The following is a 24100-nucleotide window of genomic DNA, read 5'->3' as shown; positions in this document are numbered from 1 at the left end:
ACGCATTTTGAGTTTTAAAACAAGCCTAGAACGTACTATTACAGTCCATGCTAACACCAGTATAGCGCCTTTGGGGCGACTAACGGAGCGAGCGAGAGGGTGAGCCTTGCACGTGCGAAATTTCGAGGGGGTACCTCCAGTTGACTTGTGCACGGCACCCTACTAACCGGTCTCTAGCGATGTGCCAATTTGAGCACAATCGGCCCAGCCGTTCTCGAGATCTGGAAGCGGCACCCTGCACGTGCGCACGTGCAAAATGGGTCCCAACTGACTTTTGCACGGCACCCTACTAACCGGTCCCTAACCATGTACCAAATTTGAGCGCCATCGGTCCAGCCGTTCTCGAGATCTGGAAACGACCCTGCACGTGCGCACGTGCAGCAGCACCCCAACTCTGGCACATGGATATGCAGTGCCTAGTGGGTGTCTACCTACATGCCAACTTTCAGCGCAATCGGCCAAGTAGTTACCGAGATATTGCAACAATTACAAAAGTGACACCTCTTCGTTTTGCACGTGGCACGTGCATAAGGGGTCACCCACATGCATCGGGAATAGTCCAATACTTGGTAGAAGGAATGAAGCTACCCCACAAAAATTACCGCATGTAAATCGGTCAAGTGGTTGCTGAGATATAAGCCTCGCAAAAGCGTGACCACGGCCGGCCGGCCGGCCGGCCGGCCGCTCATACTCAGAAATTTCCGTTATTCTACGTACCAGTATAGCGCCTTTTGGGGCGACTAACGGAGCGAGCGAGAGGGTGAGCCTTGCACGTGCGAAATTTCGAAGGGGTACCTCCAGCTGACTTGTGCACGGCACCTACTAACCGGTCTCTAGCGATGTGCCAAATTTGAGCACAATCGGCCCAGCCGTTCTCGAGATCTGGAAGCGGCACCCTGCACGTGCGCACGTGCAAAATGGGTCCCAACTGACTTTTGCACGGCACCCTACTAACCGGTCCCTAACCATGTACCAAATTTGAGCGCCATCGGTCCAGCCGTTCTCGAGATCTGGAAACGACCCCTGCACGTGCGCACGTGCAGCAGCACCCCAACTCTGGCACATGGATATGCAGTGCCTAGTGGGTGCCTACCTACATGCCAACTTTCAGCGCAATCGGCCAAGTAGTTACCGAGATATTGCAACAATTACAAAAGTGACACCTCTTCGTTTTGCACGTGGCACGTGCATAAGGGGTCACCCACAGGCATCGGGAATAGTCCAATACTTGGTAGAAGGAATGAAGCTACCCCACAAAAATTACCGCATGTAAATCGGTCAAGTGGTTGCTGAGATATAAGCCTCGCAAAAGCGTGACCACGGCCGGCCGGCCGGCCGGCCGGCCGCTCATACTCAGAAATTTCCGTTATTCTACGTAAGACTCCGCTCGCTTCGCTCGCTCCGTAATCACAAGTAATCTCTCTACGGCTGTAAAGATGAGCACATCCTCCGAGTGTTCTGAATACCTACCTGGGCGGTGTTTCACGGCATGCTGCTACCACGCTGCTATCAAATTGCGCGAGCTGACGTCACACTTGTGGTAGTGTTGGAGCAATGGGCCTGTTGATGTTTCCATGGAAACCCAATTTGACACGTGTAAAGCAGCGTGCTGCTATCACCGGCGAAACAAGGCCCTGATTCACACCGTCGTTAATCCAGACCATTTAGGTAATGCAGCTAACATATCAGTAATTCAGTACTGATCAATATTTCAACAACCGTCTGCCACGAAAAAAATGGAAAGATGGAAAGGGTAAGCACATTAAATCAGGCATAAAGATCGTCGCAAAACCGCGTTATCGATTTACTGTGACAGAAAATTTCAACAAGATGAACTGTTATCTTACGGCTATAAGCAACACCGTTAATTAAAATATAAAATAAGCACGTATTGGTAATAAATCAATAGCTGATATGCCAGCCAAAATGGATGAGTCATTTCCGATTAACAATTTCGAGCAGTTGATATCCACCTTTGCATATCACCCTTATCAATATTCGTCGGGCTGGCATTCAGACGAAATTCAGTTGTTCAGTCATATCAGGTGGAGGAGTAATCCTATAGGATGCATTTCAAGAGTAAGTGCCGTCGTTCATTGGCTGAACGGTATGACGTCAAATATGTGACGTCATGAAAGGTCAGGTCAGGGGTCAAACGCGCGGTAGCCTGCATGCTCCTCATCGCTCTGAGCCGGGCGCCGCCGTAGTACCGTTCTCGATACTATAGACCGCTTTACTCCGAGAGGAGCAAAAAGTAGCAAAAGTTTGAATATGTTCCCGAACCAGAATTCTGCGACAAATCGAATGGTATAAGAATTAAAGTGTCAACTTTTGTCGAAAGTTGTTGATTTCTATGTTTTTCCAAATCGTACTGCTGAGCTAAATCCCGTTTACAGCATTTTTAAACTTGGCGGTGTGAGTCTCAAAATTTGATAAATATGTTATTGAAATGCCTCTGCATAATCCGAAACGATGTAGTTTTTTGACCATATGCGATTTATAATGCTGGAAATGATTGTTTTCGAGTTATCAGCCCCATAAACGAGTACTAGTTTTTAGCATTCAATTTCACCCGGCGTGTTAGGTAAGCAAGGCCTGACTTTGGGCTCATTTTTTGTGCTCAAAAATATTATTTTAGGTAGAATGAGATACATAACGTGAAAATTCAGACAATTTTACGCTAAATGAAGTCGAAAGAATGATTGAAATGAAAAGTCGGTTCTGGGACTTAAGACAGGCTAGATCGGAAATATCCCTACGGTGCATCACCTCAACGGGATCAAGATAGGGAGCTATGGAACTGCTGGCCAGACATCACGCACTGTGAGTCAGAGCTCCTGAGCTACATATGGCTCCCCGGACCCGCTCCAGCTTGAAATGGAACTCACCTTACTGCCCGCTCGGTTATTATGCAGATTCACTTTGGCTCGGAGCCTCTCTTCAGGCGTCCTTCGTTTTGATTTTCTCCGATCGGCCGAGTCGGCAAACTTCCTGGCGAAGCGCCGGCCGAATTTGGTGTTGTCTCCACACCCCCCACTTAAAGTCTCCGTCGGGCGCGCGTCGCGGCGTCCGCCCACAGCCGCAGTAGAATATGGTGCCGGCGCTGCAGCCGCGCGCCACAGAGTGCATCAGAGCGGCGGCACTGTGCGCGTACACAAACGCCTGCTCACGCGTCCCTGTAAACAGACACAGTCGCCAGTCAGTTCCCGTGTCGGGTTCGGGTCCAGAACACCGCATGGACAGTGCCGAGTGATGCGGTTTGCACGACTTAATTCAAGAAAGGTGGAATGTGATGCAAGCAGCCCAAACGCTTCTCACCACGAGCATGAAGTTCTGTTGACGAAATGAGGAATCACGGTGAATTTTGTTGGCGTTCTGGCCTTTCCTGGTCTTTCAGTTCCACTTTTCGATGTAAAGAGGAAAGAAAACATGCTATAAAGTTGAATATGTTAATGTGATAGCATGATGAACTGAAATACCACGTCCGTACCGGAATGCACGATAATGGAGATTCCAAAGTTTTCGAATAATGACTGGCATATTCCTTGTAAGTTCAAGGGCCATGCAATAAAAGATCAATAAGTTTCATGATATTCGATATTCCCATCTATATAGCTCTGCGTGCGAATAATGTTTTAAACACATCAGCTCAATCACTTTTATATGGTCCAGTATAAATATCCAAAACACCATCACGTCATTGCTCAAACTCCCAGCGGTCTCCCAGCTCCCTTCTCACCTGCCGTCAAATCTCGCAGGTAGCTGGGCGCCAGGTTGATGCTGCTGCAGTTCCAGCGGTGTTTGGCGAATATCGCCTGGCACGTGGCGGCGCTCTGGTGGCTGGCCGTGTGCACGTGGCGCATGACATCGCGGTACTTGCGACACAACTTCACCTGGCGGTTCACGAAGCCGTGGTGCTTCCGCGACAGGTGACACAGCCGGGTCGAGTTCCACGTCTCTGGCTCAACGTGCTTAAACGCTCTGAAACATGCGCAAAGATGTGGATTAGACTACATAGGGTCAGGTCAGATATGCTTCCTCGTGTGTGAGACATTGGTAAGACGCCGTCAATCTTCAGTCAGGATCAAGATTGGTGAGATCTCATGGGGCGCTCAAGGGATACCATTGATAGCCTTGTCCCATTTCCGAAGATCTATTGTAACAAACAGACATTAAAGAGGCAATATTGGCGTGTTTTAATACTGCCCCATTATGCCTAAAGCACGGTTCAGCGAGCGGCGCACACCAAAAAATAAAACAGGCCCATTAAACGGCACAGAAGGGGAACGGGCCGGGTTATTGTCGGCTCCAGCCGACCGTTGTGCGCGGCTGGACGGCGCCCGTTTCCGGGAGTCGGGCGGCGCCCGGCGCCCCTGTGAGTGAGGCGCCCCGGCGGGTGAGGCGCCCCCGGAGTACTGAGGGGTGGCGGGACACGGGCCGCCACCCGGGGGGCGGACAGAACAGTCATTTGTTTTACCTGGACGGCCGGCCGGGGGTCGTTTCACGCTGATCTGAGCTGGAGTTCAGGGGAGGGAGGCGGATGGAGTCGCACGCGTACCGTGCGTACTCGTATATACGCTGGGCAGACGGGCAGTTTGGTTGAGAGGTTACGGTCGCCTAGGTAAGGGCACAGAAATCCGAGCTGCCTGTCTCAGGATTATGGTGAAGTGTCAGTTTTCACCGTAAAGTCACCCGTCTTCAACGCTTAAGTTATGGACCCAGGCCTTTATCGGTGGAACGTCGCCGATGCCTGTCCCGCCCTGTGTAGCTCTTTGCCTTTCAGCCCCCGAGTGGGTCCCATCATATCGCACGTCTCCCGTCAGTTATTTCGGCAGCCGTGCCGGACAGGCGGTGAAAGGCACGCTTCAGCAGACACTGAAAAAACATCCAGCCCTGGGCAGTTGATATAAAAACACCCACCGACAAACTTATCCAGCCTTTAGATACGTCAAGCGAAAATGGAGAAAACTAGTTTTTGCCGATTTCTTGGGATAAGATATGCTCTCATCCTGATGATGCCTTTAGGTCACTTGCGAAGGAACGAGAAGAGACCGTTCTAGAACCACTCAATCAATCTCTGATGGCATTCTTTGCTTACCATAAGCTGCTGAACGAGGCATTTTGCTATCGTCCTGATCTGGCCCCGGTATGATAATGATCCGCATTACTCAGGCTGCTTTAATTGATGAGTAATTTAACCAGTCACGAGCTCAACGTGATGTTTCATTATGTAGGCACGTCAATTACAATAGATGGTATCGGAGGTGATAGAAAGCCTCGATATTTACAAATTACAGTGGCGTTTTTGCTCGTTTTTGCTGTAAACATAGGATAGGATATGATATGATGTTATGCGAGAGCACGTATTTTTTCAAATATTTTCCCCAGAGCTCTACATCCACGAATAAAATAATAGACCGTCTCAAAGAAGAACATAGCTTCGCAAAACGTGCTACGACAGTTACAAATGCAGTATAACATACACAGAGGGTATTAAGTCTACTCTGCTCAAACTGATGTATATAGGTATGTACATAAGTAATAAGTATGTTTGAATGATAAGCTGTTCCTTGACATTTAATTATACGAGTACATCAGAGCTAGACTTTTGCAGCAGACTTATCTCAAGAAATTAACCATTTAAAGCAAGAAGCTTTACTAATTTGGTTAGATTATACTCCTTGCTCAACGTTCATGAATTTATAGGCATATACCTACATATAGTTGACCAAAGTTTTGTTTACTTCGTCACTGATTTTAAAAGTTCACTCATTTATTACTCGTTTCAATAAAGCTCCGAGAAGCCTTGAAGGTAATTGCTACTTCACTTGATGTACAATGCATTCAAGCATGAACAGGTCCATTTCATCACCATAAGCATTTAGCATAGTCTCCTCCTCGCCTACATCCTATACATAAAACTGAATAGTGAAGGGCTGCTGAATTACTTCTCGGATATCAATATATAATGTTGCCAGAGGACGTTGAACATGGTTCTTTGGATGAACATCGAACATATTTCTGCACTCATAAAGGTCTATTATAAAAGACGAATTTTGAATTGGTATTTCGAAGAGTGCAAGAATTATATTTTACAAAACATAAAGCGGGTCATACATCAGGACCACTGCTTGTCTTGTGTTTATTTGGATCACTCACCACTCTCAGGCAGGTCATGAAATAAAAACCGATGATATTTTCTAAGATTCTAAAACATTTGAAAAGGTACCCCTATAGTTAAGTCTAATGAAAATCTGTAAGTAAAATGTTATATTTGCGAGGCTAGACTGGTGAGTGGTGAGCTTAGCTCTGCGATATAAATTTGACGCCTTCAACCACTAACTCCTCTGAAACGATGTGTGGTGTAGAGCCATGAGTGAGGCACACGCCGGTCCGCCGTGGCCGCCGATTTGGGGCTCTCAGTGACCGCCCCAGTCGGGAAAATCGGCCCCGGCGCTCCACGGCCGGCCTGTGTAATGTGGATGACCTCCTGCTGGGATGGAGGGCGCCACAGTGCGGACATATAGAGCTTGGCTACACTGGACTGTTGTATACGGGTGGCAGTGTAATGGGGAGGGCTGTGAAAGCTAGGTGCCCTCGTGTAGCATCCTAAAGCCAGCAGCTCAGCAGGTACACGGTGGGGTGCGCCGATGTGGGGGACTGACTGGGAGGGTGTTGAAAGTTATTTCTCCCTGTCCCAGTGGGTTCCCTGGCCGACTTACAGCCACGATATGGCGCCGGTCGCTTCCCAGACGACGGTGAGGCACAGCAGTGTGCCCAGCAGGTGCATTGTTCAGAGTCCGGCCGGCGCGCCGTGCTGCTGGTCGAGGTGCGCCCGCGCGCCGCGCCGCATGATCGCTGCGCAACCCACTCGTTACACCGCTGCACTGTCACCGGAGCGGTCACCTGTCGCCGTCACCGGTCACCGCGCACCATCACCGGGTCACCGCCGACCGCCGAGCGTACCCCCACCCACAGCGAGCTGCTGACACCACTGGCGGCGCGGCGCGGGGCCATCGTCGCCGCGGCCGGCGCCGCAGTCGAGCCGCCCATTGGCTGCCGGTCGGCCGGCTGCCGGACGCTCATTGGTCGACAGGATGTCGCCGTCAACCTCCGCCTGACAGCGGCAGTGATCGGCGACAGATTGCAGCCGATCGAACTTGGTCGGCAGAGACAGACACGCGCGAGCGCCGGCCGCCTCTGAGCGCCGAGAGATGGACCTTTGCTCAGAGCCGGCGCGCTGCCACCGCCGGCCGGCCCGCCCCCTCCGCCGTCCGGCCGCCGGCCCCGGCCATTAGCCCGGACAAAGAGCCGGCTGCATTAATCACAGTGGACATCATTAACCCTTTGTCGAAGAGGGCGCCGAGCAGCCGGCCCCCGGAAGCGGCCGCCGGTCCGGGCCGGGCCGCCGGTTCGTCACGGATGTCGCGGCCGTCACGGAGCGCCGCCTCACGGCCGGGCCGTCACGAAACGCCGCTGGAATGTCCGGAGACGGCCGGCGGAGACGGGCCTGCATTTCCCCGCGCGACTGGCCACAAACTTCCGAGCACCGCGAGCCGCCGGGGTACGCGGAATCTGTGCCACCGCCGCACGCTCCTCGGGCACCGACTGGATCCAGCCGAGCGTGCCGACGGCGACGTGCCTTCAGCTCGGCAACAGGTTTCACTTTCAGCCATCTTGAAATGTCGTCAGCCCATATCGAAAACCATCATGCAACTGGCAACCAGCTGAGGATGTAATTCTGGCTTCAGTCCGGAATTCCTTCGGAATAAACGCGCAGCAATTAAACAAAGGACATTTTAGATTTATCGACAATATTCTCCGATCACAATATGTAACCACGTGCATGTAGGCATTCGCCGTTCGCAGGTTTGCTGGCCCAAATTCCATGGTTACACTTTTCTATATTTACGCGGTATTCCAGTTCTGGAATAGGTACGAAGAATATAGGTATCTCCTTATTCCTTTCCCCAGAAATCAGAATGACAGCATCGAAAGTTGGGGCCCGTTTTTTTGGGTCATCGACTCATCCTATAGGTCTGTTCAATCCTTTGCTTCTGCCATTGTGTGGTTGAGATATTTTGCGAATTCGATAATTTACGTTCGGTTTTTGCGACTCGATATGTTGCGTTTCGATGTTTTGTGTGACACCCGTTCAAAGAGGCACAGGAAGGTGCAGGTTAAATTAAATGCTTTGGTTAAAATTTCAAACGTTTTAAAACGCACCTGACCCCAGCTCCGGTTCCGGAAAGAATTGGAAATTTTTCAGCTCCGGCGACTTCTGGCAGGCTTCCCTCGGGTTCCCCGGGTTTCATGTTCAAGATATGCATGGCCTTATTCATTTTCTCCAAAAGAAACAGAACAAAGACCATCCCTGTTTTTGTCACGTGGAAGTAATCATGAGAAACATTATAAAATTAAACGCTGTGCTTTGGAGTCGTCCTTGACATAGAAATTTCGAACCGTGGTTTCTTTGAGTTTTTTTTTTGTTGTTATTTTTTATTGCGTTTGTTCCTTTATGTCAACAAAGTTATTTAGCTAATATGAAATTCGAATACATTTTGCTTACATGCTATATTACATATATTATCCCCGCGTTAGCGGCAAAAAGTGTGCTGCTTTCAAAAGAGTCATTACCAGAACTAGACACAAAAAGCGATGAAGAAATAGCTGAAGCTGAAGCTGCTGCGGATGAACATGTAATCGAAGAATCAAATGAAGTCGAATCTGAGGAGCCAACAGACCACCACGTTAAGAAAAAGCATCCCCACACAAAACTGCAGAGGCAACGTTGGATGAACTGAAGGACATGCTCAAAAATCTTACCGAGACATCAAATGTTACATCTTCAGAAGAAGAGATTGAAACAACAACGCCGTATAATGTCAAGCACTACCTCACAGCGGAACAGAAATACTATATGCTGAGAATTAATCTTCTTGGTATTGGAATCCGTGTGGTTCACGACATCATCCCTATCCCAGTGCTCAATACAGATCAGTACAAGAAATCGATGGAAGCTCTTTTAGATAAAGTGCAAGCGGCTCGCGTGGCATCATCCAATGTGACTGCTGGGAAAATGCACAACATCACACTCGAGGATGCCCACAAGCTCCAACTGAAAATGACTCATTCTGGATCGACTGTGGCCCCAGCAGCATCCAAGGCGACCCACATCAGCCGGACAACCGAGGTGAGTTGATCGCTGGCTTTTTTCCGTGACCATAACGGCTAACTAAGACGGACTCGTTAAGCGGCCCAACTACTCTGGCCATTTCCATTTCATGCTTCAAAATACAGACACAGGTGATTCAGAGGTTGTGCTCTGAAAACGAGCAATACATTAGATATTGACGTTTCTTGTCATGAGCCAAAGGAACAGAATGCCGGACAGAAACCTTTCCCCATTCAATAGGTAGAATCTCAAGAATCATAGAGCGATGTTTGCTTGTAGACTTACTGATTTACACTTACTAAAAGAAACGCTTCCCGTTGTTCACCACTTTGGCAGGATAGCAAAGTACGCTTATGAAGGTAGACCATCTGGTTAGGAGATCGTAATAATTCACATTTTCAGCTAATCAAAGGGAAGAGCAAGTAACAGAAACGACAAGTGTGGGGCACTGAAAAGTATCGTTCAAAATATTAAATTGTATATTTCCCCTTCAATTCTAATAATGGCATGGCTCGACAGATATGTTATCCAACAAACACTTTCAGCCCACATAGACTGATATGCGCATGTTATCGAAATACCAGCGCCAAACCATTTGCCATTGACCTGTGTGCATTCACCATTCACAGGCCATGATTCTGGTTGGCGTGGTTGTTGGCATAGTCCTGATCGGTGGTCTGCTGTACGCCTGCAAACGCTCCATGGACGGCAGGGGAGACTACTACGACCATCTGCAGGGCGGCGGCGGAGCCGTGCCCCTCAACTAGTCCCAGTTAGAACCGCCGTCTAGCTGCCGTGACTACCAGCCAGGCAGAGCAAGACTATTGATACAGTTTGCCAGCGTATGTAGTCCAACATTTTTTTTACCCGCTGCTGTGTTGCTGGATGTTCAGCAGCTTTAATTTATACGCGGTGAGCGCTGCACGTTTTTCGCTAAAAGTGTATCACTTTAGTTGAATTGAAATGCATTATCAAATTTACAACTGAATCTGGTCAGTTTTTCCATTTTTATGCTAATAAAAAGCGAGGCGTGTCGTTATGTTTTGATGGATGTGTCATAGCTTTTAGTCCGGCTCGTCTAAGCGGGTAGAAGTTTTTTTTTGGTAATACCGTCGTTTTGCATTAACTTTGTAGAAGCACTATCCGTTATTAGGACGCTATTCGACTGGAACATCTAGGTAAAGCCTGAATCCATCCCAGACTAGTCGGATCCCACAAGAAAGCTGGAAATAACGTTAGTACGCTAACCGCCTTGCCATTACCTGAAACGACCGCTCGCGCGAAAGAGGCTGATTCGGTTAGTAACAATAACAATAACAATAATAGTTACGGTAACGGTGAGTGGAGAGGGGCCGTCACAAGAAAAGACGGGTCTGCCATGGACAGTGGATGCCGAATGCTGATGAAAAATAGCCTGTCTCACGGGACGGTCTCAGCTATTGCATCAGCGATAGTTACAACTCGGTCTTTTATTTCTAAAACGGTCAGCTGAGGTCAAGTCACTTACTTTAATCTCTGCCAGTTTTTGACGACAGCTTTCGTTTGAACAGGACAAGAGGCAAATGGCAATAGTCGGAATTTGACAGAGTCCGAAAAAAAAATGTGAAGAAAACTTGAGTGATGAGTGACATACATTTTTGTAATATCTAAACTTCAAGCTCATCAGTATATAATTGCTCACCGAGGTTTGTAATTCTCTTTGGGCGAATTCCAATTCTATGCCATCCTTCTTGCTCGTCCTGTCTCTAATCATTTAATTGCGCGCCAGATAATCGAGTTTGGAACGAGGCCTATCGGTTCCGAGGAAGGCTATTCTGGGTGGTCGGGCGGGCAAAGGTTAGCCGTTGGTCGGTCACACGTTGCGTGCGTTGCGAATTACGTCAGTAGCTATATCTGGAAATGAAGGGCGCACAAGAGTCGCCTTGGCCAGCATCGAGCCTGCATTATCACAAATATGGCATGTCTTAGGTATCCGAACGAGCACTCAGTCTGAGCCGCTTGGCTAGGCGTCGCTCACCAAGGCCGGCACTTAAATATGCGTATATCACATAAGGAAATGTAGGCGATAGGCACCCGAACTCACTGAATATCTCGTGGTGCAGCCGAGACGCATCTTGCTCCGCGTCCTGGAAACTTGCTCGGCGCAGCGGTCCAGCTCTGTCTATGGAATGGTCGGAAGCCTTCGATAGTGCGTGACCGGGCGTGGCAGACTTGGGCCCCAAAGCCGATTCTTTGGAAGGCTCAGCAGTCAGCTCAGTCACCAAGTTGGAATTTGAATGCCTAGTGAGAAGATCTGCGTTTAAACCTGGTCGTGTGAACTCCTTTATCCAGAAAAATTCGTCGGAGGTGGCATATTTATTCAGATAACTATCGTGATGTGCATGTGATATAACGCTTCATATGGCTATTGATCTTTTCTCAGCTTCTGAGAAAGGAAATGAGAATTTTCTTTGGGGAAGAAAATTCATTGAAACATGCTGCATTGCATCTTTTTTATGTGTTCTACTTAGGGCTGCGGAATCGATGGATTTTAGGGTGACTCCGACTCCGACTCCAGCTTCAAAAAACCGACACCGACTCCGACTTCCAACTCTGACTCCGACTCCGGACGGTTCTATTAAAATCCATATCGTGTTATTGAAGTTCAAAATGTTTTATTTTGCCTGAAACGATCCTTTGTGCGTTCCAGGGCTTTGCGTTGCAAATACGCATTAAAAATAGCATGCAGAACAGAATTAAAAAGCAGGTTCTGGGGAATTCACCGTCTTCTGCATCTTTCGCTCAGCTGAAAACGTTTGTTCAAAACAGTAAAGTGGTCTTTTTCGACAAAATCTAATTTCGAGCGCAATATCGTCAATCAAACAGGTGCAGTGCATGACGTTGAGCCATGCAGCGTTAACTTCGACTCTGGACTCGGAGTCGGTAGGATTTCGGCGACTGCGACTCCGACTTCGGGCAGAATTGTCGACTCCGACCGACTTCAACTCCGACTCCGACTCCGACTCCGCAGCCCTGGTTCTTCTAGTTTATTATATCGAAACATCAAGTAAAGGAAGTCACCGGGTGCGTTTGACTAACCGCGATCGATGGAGATGATGAAGTGTACCAATGTGTACGTTTCGGGGTTTTATTTGTGTCACAAGACCATTTCAGTTATGTTGCCTGTCAATAAGGTCAATCGGCCTTTTTTTGCAATGCGGTTCTTTTATTCGGTTCAATAGCTTCAAAGTCATCTCACATCAAGTCAATAACATCTTAAATGCCTATATTTGAACAGATCAAGCAAATTACGGACGTTAAATGTCTGGATGCCTTTACCGTAATTGCCTCAACAAAATTACTTTACTTATCGCCCAATTACTTTCACACCAAAAACTAATCAAACGACCTTCACTTCAGCTGCGAGAAGTATCTATCAGGCTTCTTTGACCTACAACAACAGTGCCTGCCTGCATGGTATTTGGTGCCTAACTATTGTCAGTGTACTCGCTGAGCGGGGCTTACATCTGCCAGGTCTCAGGCAGCGTTTTAAAGGGGCTCTGCAGCAATCCTGTAGTCTGTGCCACGGTGGGCTGAGTCGACCGCCGTTAAATTGGCTCATCTTATCCTGCATAGCGAACCTCTGGATTGCATGATGCAGACTTCACCACGATTGCAGTGCATCCATGCATAGTTTGACAGCCGGTAAATAAACTGTGATATCCAACGATTTAAAAAGGAATGTTTTTTTTCCGAAGCAATGTTGTACGGAAATAACCTGTTATGAACTAATGTACCCTTATTCGTATAATAGGCTGGTTACAACCAAGTGCAAATCTATAAAAAGATAACGTCTTCCTCATATTTTCTTACCTAAACCATGACATTACAAAACTTCATATCCATTTTTTTTTTGTAGAAATGTGTTATTTCTTGCTTGGAATGATCTTTTACGATAAATCCTAGAATCTATCATCGCTGCATTTTTATGTTTTGCGAAATAAACATTATTTCATCAGGTCACAGCTATTCTCAGATTTCAGGTGGGTCGAATAGTCCCATAACTGAAGGTCACCGAACACATAATTCTGTTCACAGGAATTCAGTCGCTGTTCGTGCAGTCTGTTGGCTGGGGGCTGGGTTGCACGACACGGCTAAAGTGCTGATGCCACGTGCCAGGACGATTTACCGGGCACGGTATGAGGGGTTTATGGACGGCTGGAGACGTGGTGCGCCGCCGAGGCTGCTCCGAAAGACCACTTGGTGACAAGGCAACGATCGAATTCTTTACCGATTCATTCGAGTTGGTAGCTTCGTCAGGAGACGGAGCTACCAACGTCAATGAATCCGTCAATTGGGTTATCTCATGCCACACAAGACTATTCTATCACCCCAAACTCAAAGCTCTTACGTGGCCTTATCAGATCGAAAAGAGACCGACGGACTACGAAATATAAAGGTAAACAAGATCGCATTTGTGAAACACCTTTGACAATAATCTGTCGTTACCTGGAATTGTCACACCGTGCGATGTTAACGGGTCGAGGTTTACGCAACAAGCTCTGTGTGCTGAGTGTGCTCCGGCTCTGTCAAGTTGGCTCTGTGAATTCGTTCATTCAAACACTCTAGCTCAGTTTATTAAAGAAAAAGTAACTGTTTTTGACATAATAGGTAGTACCTTACTACCTATAGTTAGTTACTATGTAGTCAAATGAGAGTGCATATAAGATCATGGCATTTAACATAGCTTCTGAGCTTTTATTTCCATCTTATTATTCTATCAACATCAACAATGGTCTCAAACGAACTTAATAGTTACACGAAGTAAACGAGAAATACAGCTCACTCAACAGTACAATACTTACTATCCGAGTGACCCGATGTAAGAAGCCTTAGGGCCAACTGACGGTACCATAATACTCGACAGTAACGACATCGTTCCTCCAAACCGACGTGCTCATAAGGGTGGTTTGTAACTGAAAGGCCAAGTGGTTGCTCTAATCTTTTTTTCGGCGACCTGACAAGACATAGCTAAGACGGTGACGAGAACGTCTTCAGCAGGTTGTTGCGCACGTTGGTGACGATCCGGAACGCCTCGGCGGCCTCTGGGCTGCCGTTCTTGTCCGGGTGCAGCATCACGGCCAGCGTCTTGTAGGCCTTGTTGACCTGCTCCTTCGTGTAGCCGGGCCTCAAACCCAGCTTATCCCAGTCGTTGGGGGCACTGAAGATGCGTCGCAGGAGGCGAGCGGAGCGCTGCCTGGCGACGGCGACTGTGGCGCCGCCTCGCGGTGCCGGCCGCCAGCCGCCGACCGCACTGCCATCTGGAAGAACTCGTCAAACAGCTGCTGCACCCCGGCGCCGGAGCTGGCCGACACCTGGAAGTGGGGTGCACCGATTCGGGCCGCCCACCGCTCGCCCTCCTCTGCGGACACGTCTCGGGGTGTCAGATCTGTCTTATTAGCGGCCACGACGAGCAGCGGCGGGCTGCCGTCGCCGGACAGCTCCCTCAGCCAGCCGTCCAGAGCTGCGAAACTGGCTCTCTCGGTAACGTCATACACCAACAGCACCGCCGTCATACCGGCGTAAAACTCGGTGCGTACGTCGGCGAACAGCCGACGGCCCGACGTGTCAAAAATGTGCACCCGCGCGTCGACACCGTCGACGGTGATGCGAGTCACGCCATAGTCGATCCCGATGGTCGGAAGGTACTTGGGCACGAAGCGGCGCTCGCAGTAGCGCTTCACCAGGCAGCTTTTGCCGGTCTGACAGCTGCCCAGAGTGAGCACCTTTACGCGGACAGTGTGGTTCATACTGTTGGACCTCGGCCTGGGACACAGGCAGACTGGGTGGGGGAATCGGCCAGTCAGTCACTGCAGTCCGCCGCCAGTCGAGAATCGAGGTCCGGAGCTCACTCCTATTTCACTGGGCCGTGAGGGTCACTGCTGGTCACTGCTGGTCAAATCACTGTCTCAGAGTCACTGCTTGTCAGCGCGTGGTCGTACCTCTCACTGTCTTTAGGCTCACTGTTGGTGGGATCTCTGGCCCACTGTTGAACTGGCGAACTGCCCAACGATTAACCGTCAAATGGCTCAGTCGGAGCTAGAAGCACTGCCGGTTCACATTTTCATATCATGAGCCCGAGAATCAACCGGATTGTGGCTGGCCGCAGATGTTGTCGTGAATGTCCTCGCTGAAATCAGAGCCAGAGAAAAATGACTGAGGCTGTTGAAAAACACTTTCATGATGTGCACATCAAACGAATCGAGGCAGAAGAAACGATAGGTAACAAAATTCAGCCGAGAAAGTCCCCATCACTTCATAAGAATAATGTAATAAATAGCGCAAGATTTTAATGTGCTTACCGGCTGCACGTAAATGTCATAAACTCATTTATCATAAGTGTCAGAGTTAAGTTTTTAGAAACAACGAATTGGGCTTGTTTGATGTCTTTCGCTCCAATTTTTTTTCGTCTTGAATTTTAATTATATCCTTGTATAGAACGTGTATTTGCATACATTCGACTTCTATTTTTTAAGTCACGATTCTAAAATACGACAAAAATCAAAATTATTCTACCAAATTACTAAGACAAGGAGTTCGAGGCTATTCTGTTCCAAGCTCTAAATAGCGGCTAACCAATTACTGTAACTTAACTGTTAGCGAATGTCGCTTTTTAGTGCAAGCAAAAACAAAGAACTTGTTATCAAATACAAAAACAAAACACAACACTCCCCCTCAACACCTACCTACATTTGCACGCTGAGTGTCCTTGCCTTAAAAGGTCAATGATGCCGGCGGTGGCGGCGCGCCGGTCGGTTCGAGCCAGGGCACCGGGAGGGGCGTTATTTTTGGCGCCCACCGGGCCGATGACGTCACGGCAGAGAGCTGGCCGCCACCGCCGCCCTCGGCTGCCGCCGACCCGGCGAGTCGAAACATTCATAGCTGCCGCCCTCACAGCCTCAGCCGCCCCTCTACAGGCTCCGCAGCCGCCCCCACAGCCTCCTCAGCCCTCGTAGCTTAGGCTCGCCCGATGGGGCCTCTCAGATGGCTTCATCAATGAGCTGATGCGGCCAGTTATGAATGTATTTTTATTTTATTTCATAATTAGCCCGCGTGGCTCCAGATCACAAGTGTCGCATCACACTGGACTCTTCGATGGAGGTTTCAAACGTCTAGTTGAATTCGTTTGAAGTTTTAGTGCCTTTTCTGTATCGATTTGTTTTCAGTCCCAAAACTTGCAACAAAAATGGTCTAACCTAGGTGTCATATATTATTTTTTTGCCTGACGTTTTATTGCACGATGTCTGTCAACCTGGGTGCAAAAAAAAAAAAACAAAAAAAAAAAACATTGCGCATGTCCTACAAATATCTAAGGTTGGGAACTTGGGACAAGTAATCTAGCATATTTCATAACATAACCATGTACAAAGCTCCAAAGTTCGAGATGTCGAAAAACATTAACAATATTTTTTTCTGCATAAAACGTTAAAAGACTGCGATAAAATTTAATATTAAGCCACTAATCCAGAGAGCAAATTTGAAAGCAAACCAACGATTGCATACGTAGTGCAGGTTTCTCCAAATTTTCCTCTATATCCACGGGATATATCTATATTTCATATTCATCATCAATTCTCAGAAACACCGAGTCTATTTCAAATCTCAGAATTAAATTGGAGTCTCTAAAACATCCAGGGGCCACCAAATATATGCATGTAATTAGAATGGCCTAGCCTACGGGTAGGTATATGTATAACTGTATGATCGCTTAATCGGCCTGGGACCACCAAAAATAGCTGTGATCAGTGATCACCGAATCTACGTGCACCTTATCGTCGAGAGCGTCAAATCCATCTGGAGCCATCGCATCTGCTTCGGATCACCAAAGCTCGAGTGAGGCCACCACGTCTATCTGGGGAATCTATTTGAAACATGAAATCTATCTGAAACCATTAAACATATCTGAGGTCGCTCAGTAGGTGACGCGACACGGGAGGTCAGACGACCCTCCTGTGACGGACAGTCCTCGGCTGGCCGTGGGGGTTGACACACTGACCCAGCTTCTCGTCAGTGCCAAACTGTCAACCCTGAGAGAGAGAGAGAGAGAGAGAGAGAGAGAGAGAGAGAGAGAGAGAGAGAGAGAGAGAGAGAGGAGAGAGAGGGTGAGGGAGAGGAGAGAGAGAGGAGGAGAGAGAGAGAGAGAGAGAGAGAGAGGGAGATGGAGGAGAGAGTGGAGAGAGAGAGAGAGAGAGAGAGGGGAGAGAGAGAGAGAAAGAGTGAGAGGGAGAAAAAAAACAACAGTGAGGGTGAACATATTTTGTGGCTTGTTTTCTTTCTTCATAATTATTACGTTACCAAGCTATTGATGTTCATGGAGGCGCGACTTTCCACCAAAATGCTTCCTAACACGTATCTAAGTTATGACAACAATTAAAGGCACATCCACTATTCCTGAATGCCAATATGCATTTCATTATAACTCAAATGCCAACAACATTTTCACTTATTATCCCGGCTATGCTTCAACTAATGTGCAAAATATTTAAAAACAGTTTGAAATAGAATAGTCACATCCCTCAAGACTTGCCATGTCTGGAGGAAAGGAGCCGCCCAACAGTGACATTCACCGTGTCCCTATGCTGCCAGTGGTTGTGGGCTCTACTGAGGCATGCGCCGTAAGTTATCGATAGAAGAAGGGGAGTTCGGTCATGTCAAGACCCTTACCGTAAGTCGACTTTTTAAGCTGACCCTTTTTGACAAAGAAATAGTTGATTGAAATATGAAAATTAGCGTGATTTGGGATGTATCTGTTGCAGTGATTGAAACGTTCATGGATTTCAGAAATACGATCAGTTTTAACAGGAGATTTCGTCTGTATGTATGTGTATTGTGTAACGGATACTCTCGAAGACTGTGGGAGGTCCCCATTATCGTCGGACTGTCTGTGACTGCCTGTGAGCTACGTGGGACAGGTGTTACCCACCCCAGACCTCGCGAAGGAAGGAGGGAAGGGAGGAGAGGGGAGGGGAGGGAGCGAGGCTCCCGCTGACGCGTTCTCTCGTTGGTCATGCTCTGAATATAGCCCCGGCGGCGCCGGTGGCGCTGGCGGGGTCGGAGTGGGCTCCTCGGAGAGAGCACCTCTTCACACCGCCTCGGCCCCGGGCACGGGACGGACGGAGTGGTGGTAGTACACCGCAGGGGTTTTGAGTCCGAGCTTACCGACCTCTAGCTCTACCGGGACAGATGAAACTCGAGGGGACGGACGTGGAACTAGTAAAACTTCGGCGCTGGGGGCTAGTTATGAAACAGTGATTCCCGTTCCCGGAATGTTGAGCTAGAAATCCAGGAACTGTGAGGAAGGAGAGAGCACCGTGGCGAGACATGTCCATTTGGCAGGAAGACCAGGACTAGATAAGAAGATAGATAAGATGCACAAGATAGATAAGAATGCACGTGACGGATAGCAGATGATGTCCTATATTCCAGCTCTGTCAGCGGCTGTGCAGGCGTCCCCTCTACGCTTCACACAATTACATACCACCGCAATGTCCCGACTTCGAAGCAGATAATTGCGACGGAGGGATAAGTGCAAACGGAATGCCGAGCATTAATTGGGTGTTGAGAGTTTGGCGACAAACTGGCGGCACGCGCCCTAATCCGACAAAAAACAACGACAGTCTGGCGGCAGGGGGCGGTGGACGGTTGGCGGTGGGCGGGGTCGGAGCCTCGATGAGACTGAACAGCGCGAGACGGTGGGCGGTGGCCAGGGGCGGGAGGCGGGCGGTGCGAGGCCACCGCGGCGGTCGACTGGGCCTGGCCTCCGCTTATTTCTGGGCTCCAGTGAGCCAGTCGGCCTGGCAGTGGGCCGACGGCACCGACCGTCATTCCGGCAGGAGGGATCACACACGGCCTCGGTGGCATGCCTCATCTGAGCGGGTCCAACTGACTGTCACGAGGAGCCGACTTCATACCGATCAGTATTTACACTCTGCAGTCTAGCCTGAGGAGTGAGGGACAGTTGGTGGAGAGACTAGAGATAAGAAGTCAGAAAAGTCCTCCCCGTCAGTCCAGGGAAGACATCCGGTCTATGAATAATGCATATGGAAACAGGGTTTTTATTTTCAGTGCATGACTAGGTATAACTAGGTAGGATAAAGTAAGACCCTTATAGGTAAAGTAAAAAAATAAACATTTTGAGTTTTTAACAGCTGGAACGATTACACTGTAGCCTAGTGCACCGTTCGGGACCAGCTAAAAGGGTCGTACCCATAAAAAGTTGGGGTCTTACTTTGCAAATGCACAAGTTCGGTGCCACTATTTCGTTCGTCGGCCCATATAGGTCACCCAGGCCAGAAGGCATTTTGTTGATGTGCTTACGGACGCTTGAAGGGATGAGGTTACCCTATGCGGAAGACCCTCATCAAACGGTTGTAGCTTTGAACCCTTTTAAAAGCCTTTCAGGCCGGGCCGCCGGCCGGGCTGCTTATATTTCCGCTATGCTCAAAGAGTGCTTCGCATTTTATGCTTGCTCGCTGCCACACAACAGCCGCTATGTTTTAAGGCTATCCAGGGTCATTGTAGCTTATCTGTGGTCGTGTTTGAGTTCAAAACTTAGCCTTTTTCTAGTTTAAATAATGCAGTTGGACTTTTCCTCGACATCGGAAATGTACAGGCCGAATAGTATATATTTAGATCGACGAAGTGATCGTTTACACCGTCTCGAGGAAAAGATTAACTTCATTTATTCGTTTGATTATATTCATATGTTCCTCGCTAGAGCACTAAAAAATGTTCTGTTTCAGAGTTATTTAACTGAGTTTATGGTTGTTGAACTGACTTTGGAGTTCATCGGCTGTCCTGATGATTTTGATTTTGGGTAGGTACCATTCGTTTCATCTTACAACACCCATCACAGCAGGCTCTTTTCCTGCGAAGCTCTAGCCCAATTAGGAGCGAAATGGTGTCAGAAATTGCAATAATTCTGGCACCTTAAATATTATACGCAGGAGAGTAAGGAATACCATGTTTTTAGTGTTTCCTCCTCTATCGCCATTGTCCCGTGCTCCCATTCCCATTTGGCTGTTATTGGCCGTACTCACCCACTTTTTGGTTGCGCTCATCTACCACAACCTTGGGTGAGACGACGGTACCTATTACTGGGGACAACTAACAAAGACAACGACGCAGGAGTGGAGGAAAAAAAAAAAAACGAGAGAAGGAGAGAGAAAAAGAAAGGAAGAGGGGCCGCTGTGTGGGGATGGTGGGCGGGGGACGCGCTGTCCGCGGTCCATCTCCGCTCCCCGCCGGCCTCTGCCGCAGACTGACGGCTGTCCCCTCCGTCCCGTTTCCCCCTCCCTCCCCGTCCTCGCCCCCTCCCCACAGAGTGTTCTCCCGACCCTGCCTCGGACCAGGCGGCTCGCGGAGTCTCCAATTCGCGCCTCGTCGAGCCACTAAACTTCATTAGGGGGCCCTAATGTCGATTAGTGTTTCCTCCTCTATCGCCATTGTCCCGTGCTCCCATTCCCATTTGGCTGTTATTGGCCGTACTCACCCACTTTTTGGTTGCGCTCCTCATCTACCACCAAATGCCCCAACTGGAACCGATAGGCAATTGTAGTGTATTGGCACACTCAGAGTCGATAACCGGACAGTGGCGACGGTGTCTATTATGACCCCAAAAGTTCGATATATAGCGACATATCGCCTGAATGTGATCGTAGACGGCGACCGCGTCGTCCGTGTCACCCCGACCGACACCACAAAGCTCCCATCGGGTGGGACAGGTCTAAAAAGAGCCGGGCGTCTGAACAGGTCCCCTAGGGAATCCGTTATTGATTTCCCGGGTAATCGCAGCACACACGGCCCTGCTGCGCCGCACGGCGGAGCGGTTGTCGCGGTGAACCTCCACCGGCGGCCCCCTCTGAACCCTATCCGCTGAGCTCTGACGCGAAAGCGGTACAAGACGACCTCCGCGTTTCTAGGTTAACATTGGGACAGCCCCGGAACACTTGGTCAAGTCTCTCGACGCCTATACCGGTGTAGGCGGGCACGCGTCTCGCGCCGCGGCAGGTGTTGCACTCACCTGGGCACTAGGGAAAACACCGCCGCGGCTCACCGGTCCCCGGCCGCGGCCCAATGCCGGGCCAAAACCGCCACCGCCGATTGGTGCGCCGTGGTAACCTGTATGGTGGACCTCCGTCCCGTTTCCCCCTCCCTCCCCGTCCTCGCCCCCTCCCCACAGAGTGTTCTCCCGACCCTGCCTCGGACCAGGCGGCTCGCGGAGTCTCCAATTCGCGCCTCGTCGAGCCACTAAACTTCATTAGGGGGCCCTAATGTCGATTATTGTCAATAACATTCCGGATTTCCAAGCACTATTGGCACAGGTCCGGTCGCTTTACTGAGGCACTTGTCTCAGTGGATGGAGTCGTTACAAGATACGAGCACATGCTTACCTACCGAGATTTCTTATATGCCCCGAAGATGAAAACGATGTCACAAATGCAATCAAAACTAAATTAGAGATAGTCCAAAAACATCAGGGTCGCGTGGCACAAGCAAGCAAAGCAGGTATAGACGGTTGATGGCAGTGAGGACGGATGCCAGTGGGAACAGGACAGCCACCTATCTCTTCCCCGTCTCCACTGTCCCCGCAACGGGTGGTCCTCCCCCATCCCTCCCGCTAACTAATCACCGCTGCGAGGGACGCCGGCGGCTAAACAGGACCGCGACAAGGGCGCGTACTCACGGGCGGGTGGCGCGGCGGCGCTGGCCGGTCGCCGCCGCCGCCACCATCGCCGCCGCCCGTCCCCTCTGCCATATGTTGGGGCGCGGGCCGGCCGGCGCGACGGCGTCGGGGCCCGACGCGCTGCCGGCTGCGCGCGCCGTGTCGCCGCCGACGGGCCCCCCCCAAGTAAGGCCCGCCGGCTTGCACGCGCTGAAGGTATAAGGCCGTCGGCGGGGGGCGGCCCCAGTCTCCGAGGGTGGTGTCCGTCTGATCCACACCGAGTGCCAGGTAGGAGGCCAGCCGCCGCGTCGTTACGTGGTGTGTTGTGTATCGAGGTGCGGTACTCAGTGCAAGCGGTCGAAAGGGTGTAGCGAAACGGCTGTCCGTCCAGATCTTCATGTGGTTCCATACTGATAGAAAGTGTCAATTTTGGGAGGAAGGAACCGTGAGAAAGTGACGAGTGCTAAAGGCTGTCAGCCAGAGCAATATAACGACCTTGTTGTTTGGTTTTCATCAAAAATTTGATTGACATATCAGGCTTCTTATTTAGCTTTGAAGTTCAGTTATAACTTCAAAGCCAATGCCATTCATTTGAATAAGCATTTAAGTTTCATCAACTTTTCAATAACAGATATGCTTATGAAACAAAGATAAGCATTGTCGGGAGCCTTTGCATGTAAACGTCATCGATATTGATTTAAAATCGAGAGAAACAGCGAAGCGTTTGCTTAGATGAACAAATTATCATCTTGTATTTGAATGGATAGTTGTGCATACTCATATCTTTTTGGATTTAACTCATTAAATTCGACACTAACATTTTTTATCTTTTTATATATAATACAACGAAACGTCCAAGCAGCTGGTTTAAACAATAAAATTCATTTCGTTGGTGTCAAGTTTAAAGAGTTTTTGACAACATCATAGTAACAGTAGAACAGTTCAGTTCAGATAACAGTTCTACTGTTATCTATGACACATGTATAAAAATACGGTTTTTAGTTTTCAAGTTTTCTATTTACCGTAACTTCCCTTTTAATAATTTGCCTCGTTCGTCCATGCCAATAATTTGATGAACTGGGAAGAGGTTGGTCATGCTCGAACGCGATTGCTGCGAAGTTATTACTCATTTCAACATCACCAACGCGTATTGCAGTTGCGTTGAGATTATAATGACCCGTTGTTCTCCGCTGTTTCAGACTCTAATCAACCAAGATGTGTGACGACGACGTTGCCGCGCGCTTGTGGTCGCAATGGCTCCGGCATGTGCAAGGCTGGGTTCGCCGGTGACGACGCGCCCGAGCTGTCTTCCCGTCCATCGTCGGCCGGCCGCGCCATCAGGTCAGGACCGGATGAAGCACATCAGCTACAGGATAAGGCGATTACCATACCAGCTAGAGATAACAGGCAGCACCGTCTATCCAATATAACCGCTTCTTGACAGAGCCACTTACAACTACAACAGCTCCAGCCTGTTGGACAACCATTAGGAGCAACTTTGGCGTACCTACTGAATGTGGACTGCCAATCAATAGATCGGGCTTTAAATTGGTAATATTGAAATTTGATGGACTGAGCTAAATTTTACAAAACAAGTAATGCTTCCGGCAGCATGAAGACGCTGCCGGGATGTGTTCTCATTGTCGCAGCTGTCTTCGGGGACAGCAGCTGGGAACTATTCGTTTTTCCCAGCTGCACCCCTTCCGTCGTTTCCGCTTCTGCCGCTGTTCGTCGGTCTCGACGCCGCCATATAAGGCGTTGCCGGGAGGCGGTGGAGCGCGGGGCGGGGCGGTAATTTTAGCCCGTCCTGCTGACGTGAGGGGAGCGCCCGACGCCCCACGCGTAGTGAAATCTCCCCCGCTGACGGCGCCGGCTGGCGGGCCGCCGCCCGCCAGGCCGGCCGGGCGTCTCAGCGGCATGGCGGGAAGGACAAGGGAGGGGTTAAACGGCAACACATTATCACTGAGCTCACTATCGTCATGAAACGATTTTAGTATAGCTGTTGATATGCAAAATTATTTCCATCGAAAATCGCTCAACAAGCCCGTCGCGAAACAAATAACTTATTTGTACAGTTCAGAATGTGATACGTTCTTGAAAATGAGATTTTAATATTAGTTTTGCAGATTAGAATTGACACAAGTGAGCAATTTACCTCTAAATACGCTCATCTTTACTGTCGTTACAAATCATTCGCGTAAAAGTATTGGATAAAATCTCGT

General features: G+C 49.2%; 2 protein-coding genes and 2 pseudogenes across 3 annotated transcripts in view; 2 read left to right on the top strand and 2 right to left on the bottom strand.

Moving 5' to 3' along the window:
* Window positions 1-2888: 2888 nt before the first annotated feature.
* Window positions 2889-7510, bottom strand: LOC122392554 (annotated as a pseudogene).
* Window positions 7511-8389: 879 nt separating this feature from the next.
* On the top strand, window positions 8390-10212 carry LOC122392553. The gene is made up of 2 exons (XM_043387579.1): window positions 8390-9193; window positions 9805-10212. The coding sequence occupies exons 1-2, from the start codon at window positions 8810-8812 to the stop codon at window positions 9940-9942; spliced, it is 522 nt and encodes a 173-aa protein (XP_043243514.1). The 5' UTR covers window positions 8390-8809; the 3' UTR covers window positions 9943-10212.
* Window positions 10213-13775: 3563 nt separating this feature from the next.
* LOC122392557 (dnaJ homolog subfamily C member 27-like) lies at window positions 13776-15600 on the bottom strand. The gene is made up of 2 exons (XM_043387580.1): window positions 15517-15600; window positions 13776-15344 (listed from the first exon to the last, which is right to left on the bottom strand). The coding sequence occupies exon 2, from the start codon at window positions 14962-14964 to the stop codon at window positions 14344-14346; it is 621 nt and encodes a 206-aa protein (XP_043243515.1). The 5' UTR covers window positions 14965-15344; window positions 15517-15600; the 3' UTR covers window positions 13776-14343.
* A 6542-nt stretch (window positions 15601-22142) lies between these two features.
* The window catches only part of LOC122392556, a 4991-nt pseudogene continuing 3033 nt past the window's right edge, over window positions 22143-24100 (top strand). The window contains exons 1-2 of the transcript XR_006258545.1: window positions 22143-22166; window positions 23078-23219. The product of XR_006258545.1 is annotated as an actin, muscle-type A2-like (transcript). The remainder of the gene's footprint in view (window positions 22167-23077; window positions 23220-24100) is intronic.

Source organism: Amphibalanus amphitrite, unplaced genomic scaffold, assembly GCF_019059575.1.
Source record: "Amphibalanus amphitrite isolate SeventyFive unplaced genomic scaffold, NRLGWU_Aamphi_draft 000491F_arrow, whole genome shotgun sequence".
Taxonomy (NCBI): Eukaryota; Metazoa; Arthropoda; class Thecostraca; order Balanomorpha; family Balanidae; genus Amphibalanus; species Amphibalanus amphitrite.
This window is presented reverse-complemented; position numbering and strand designations above follow the sequence as displayed.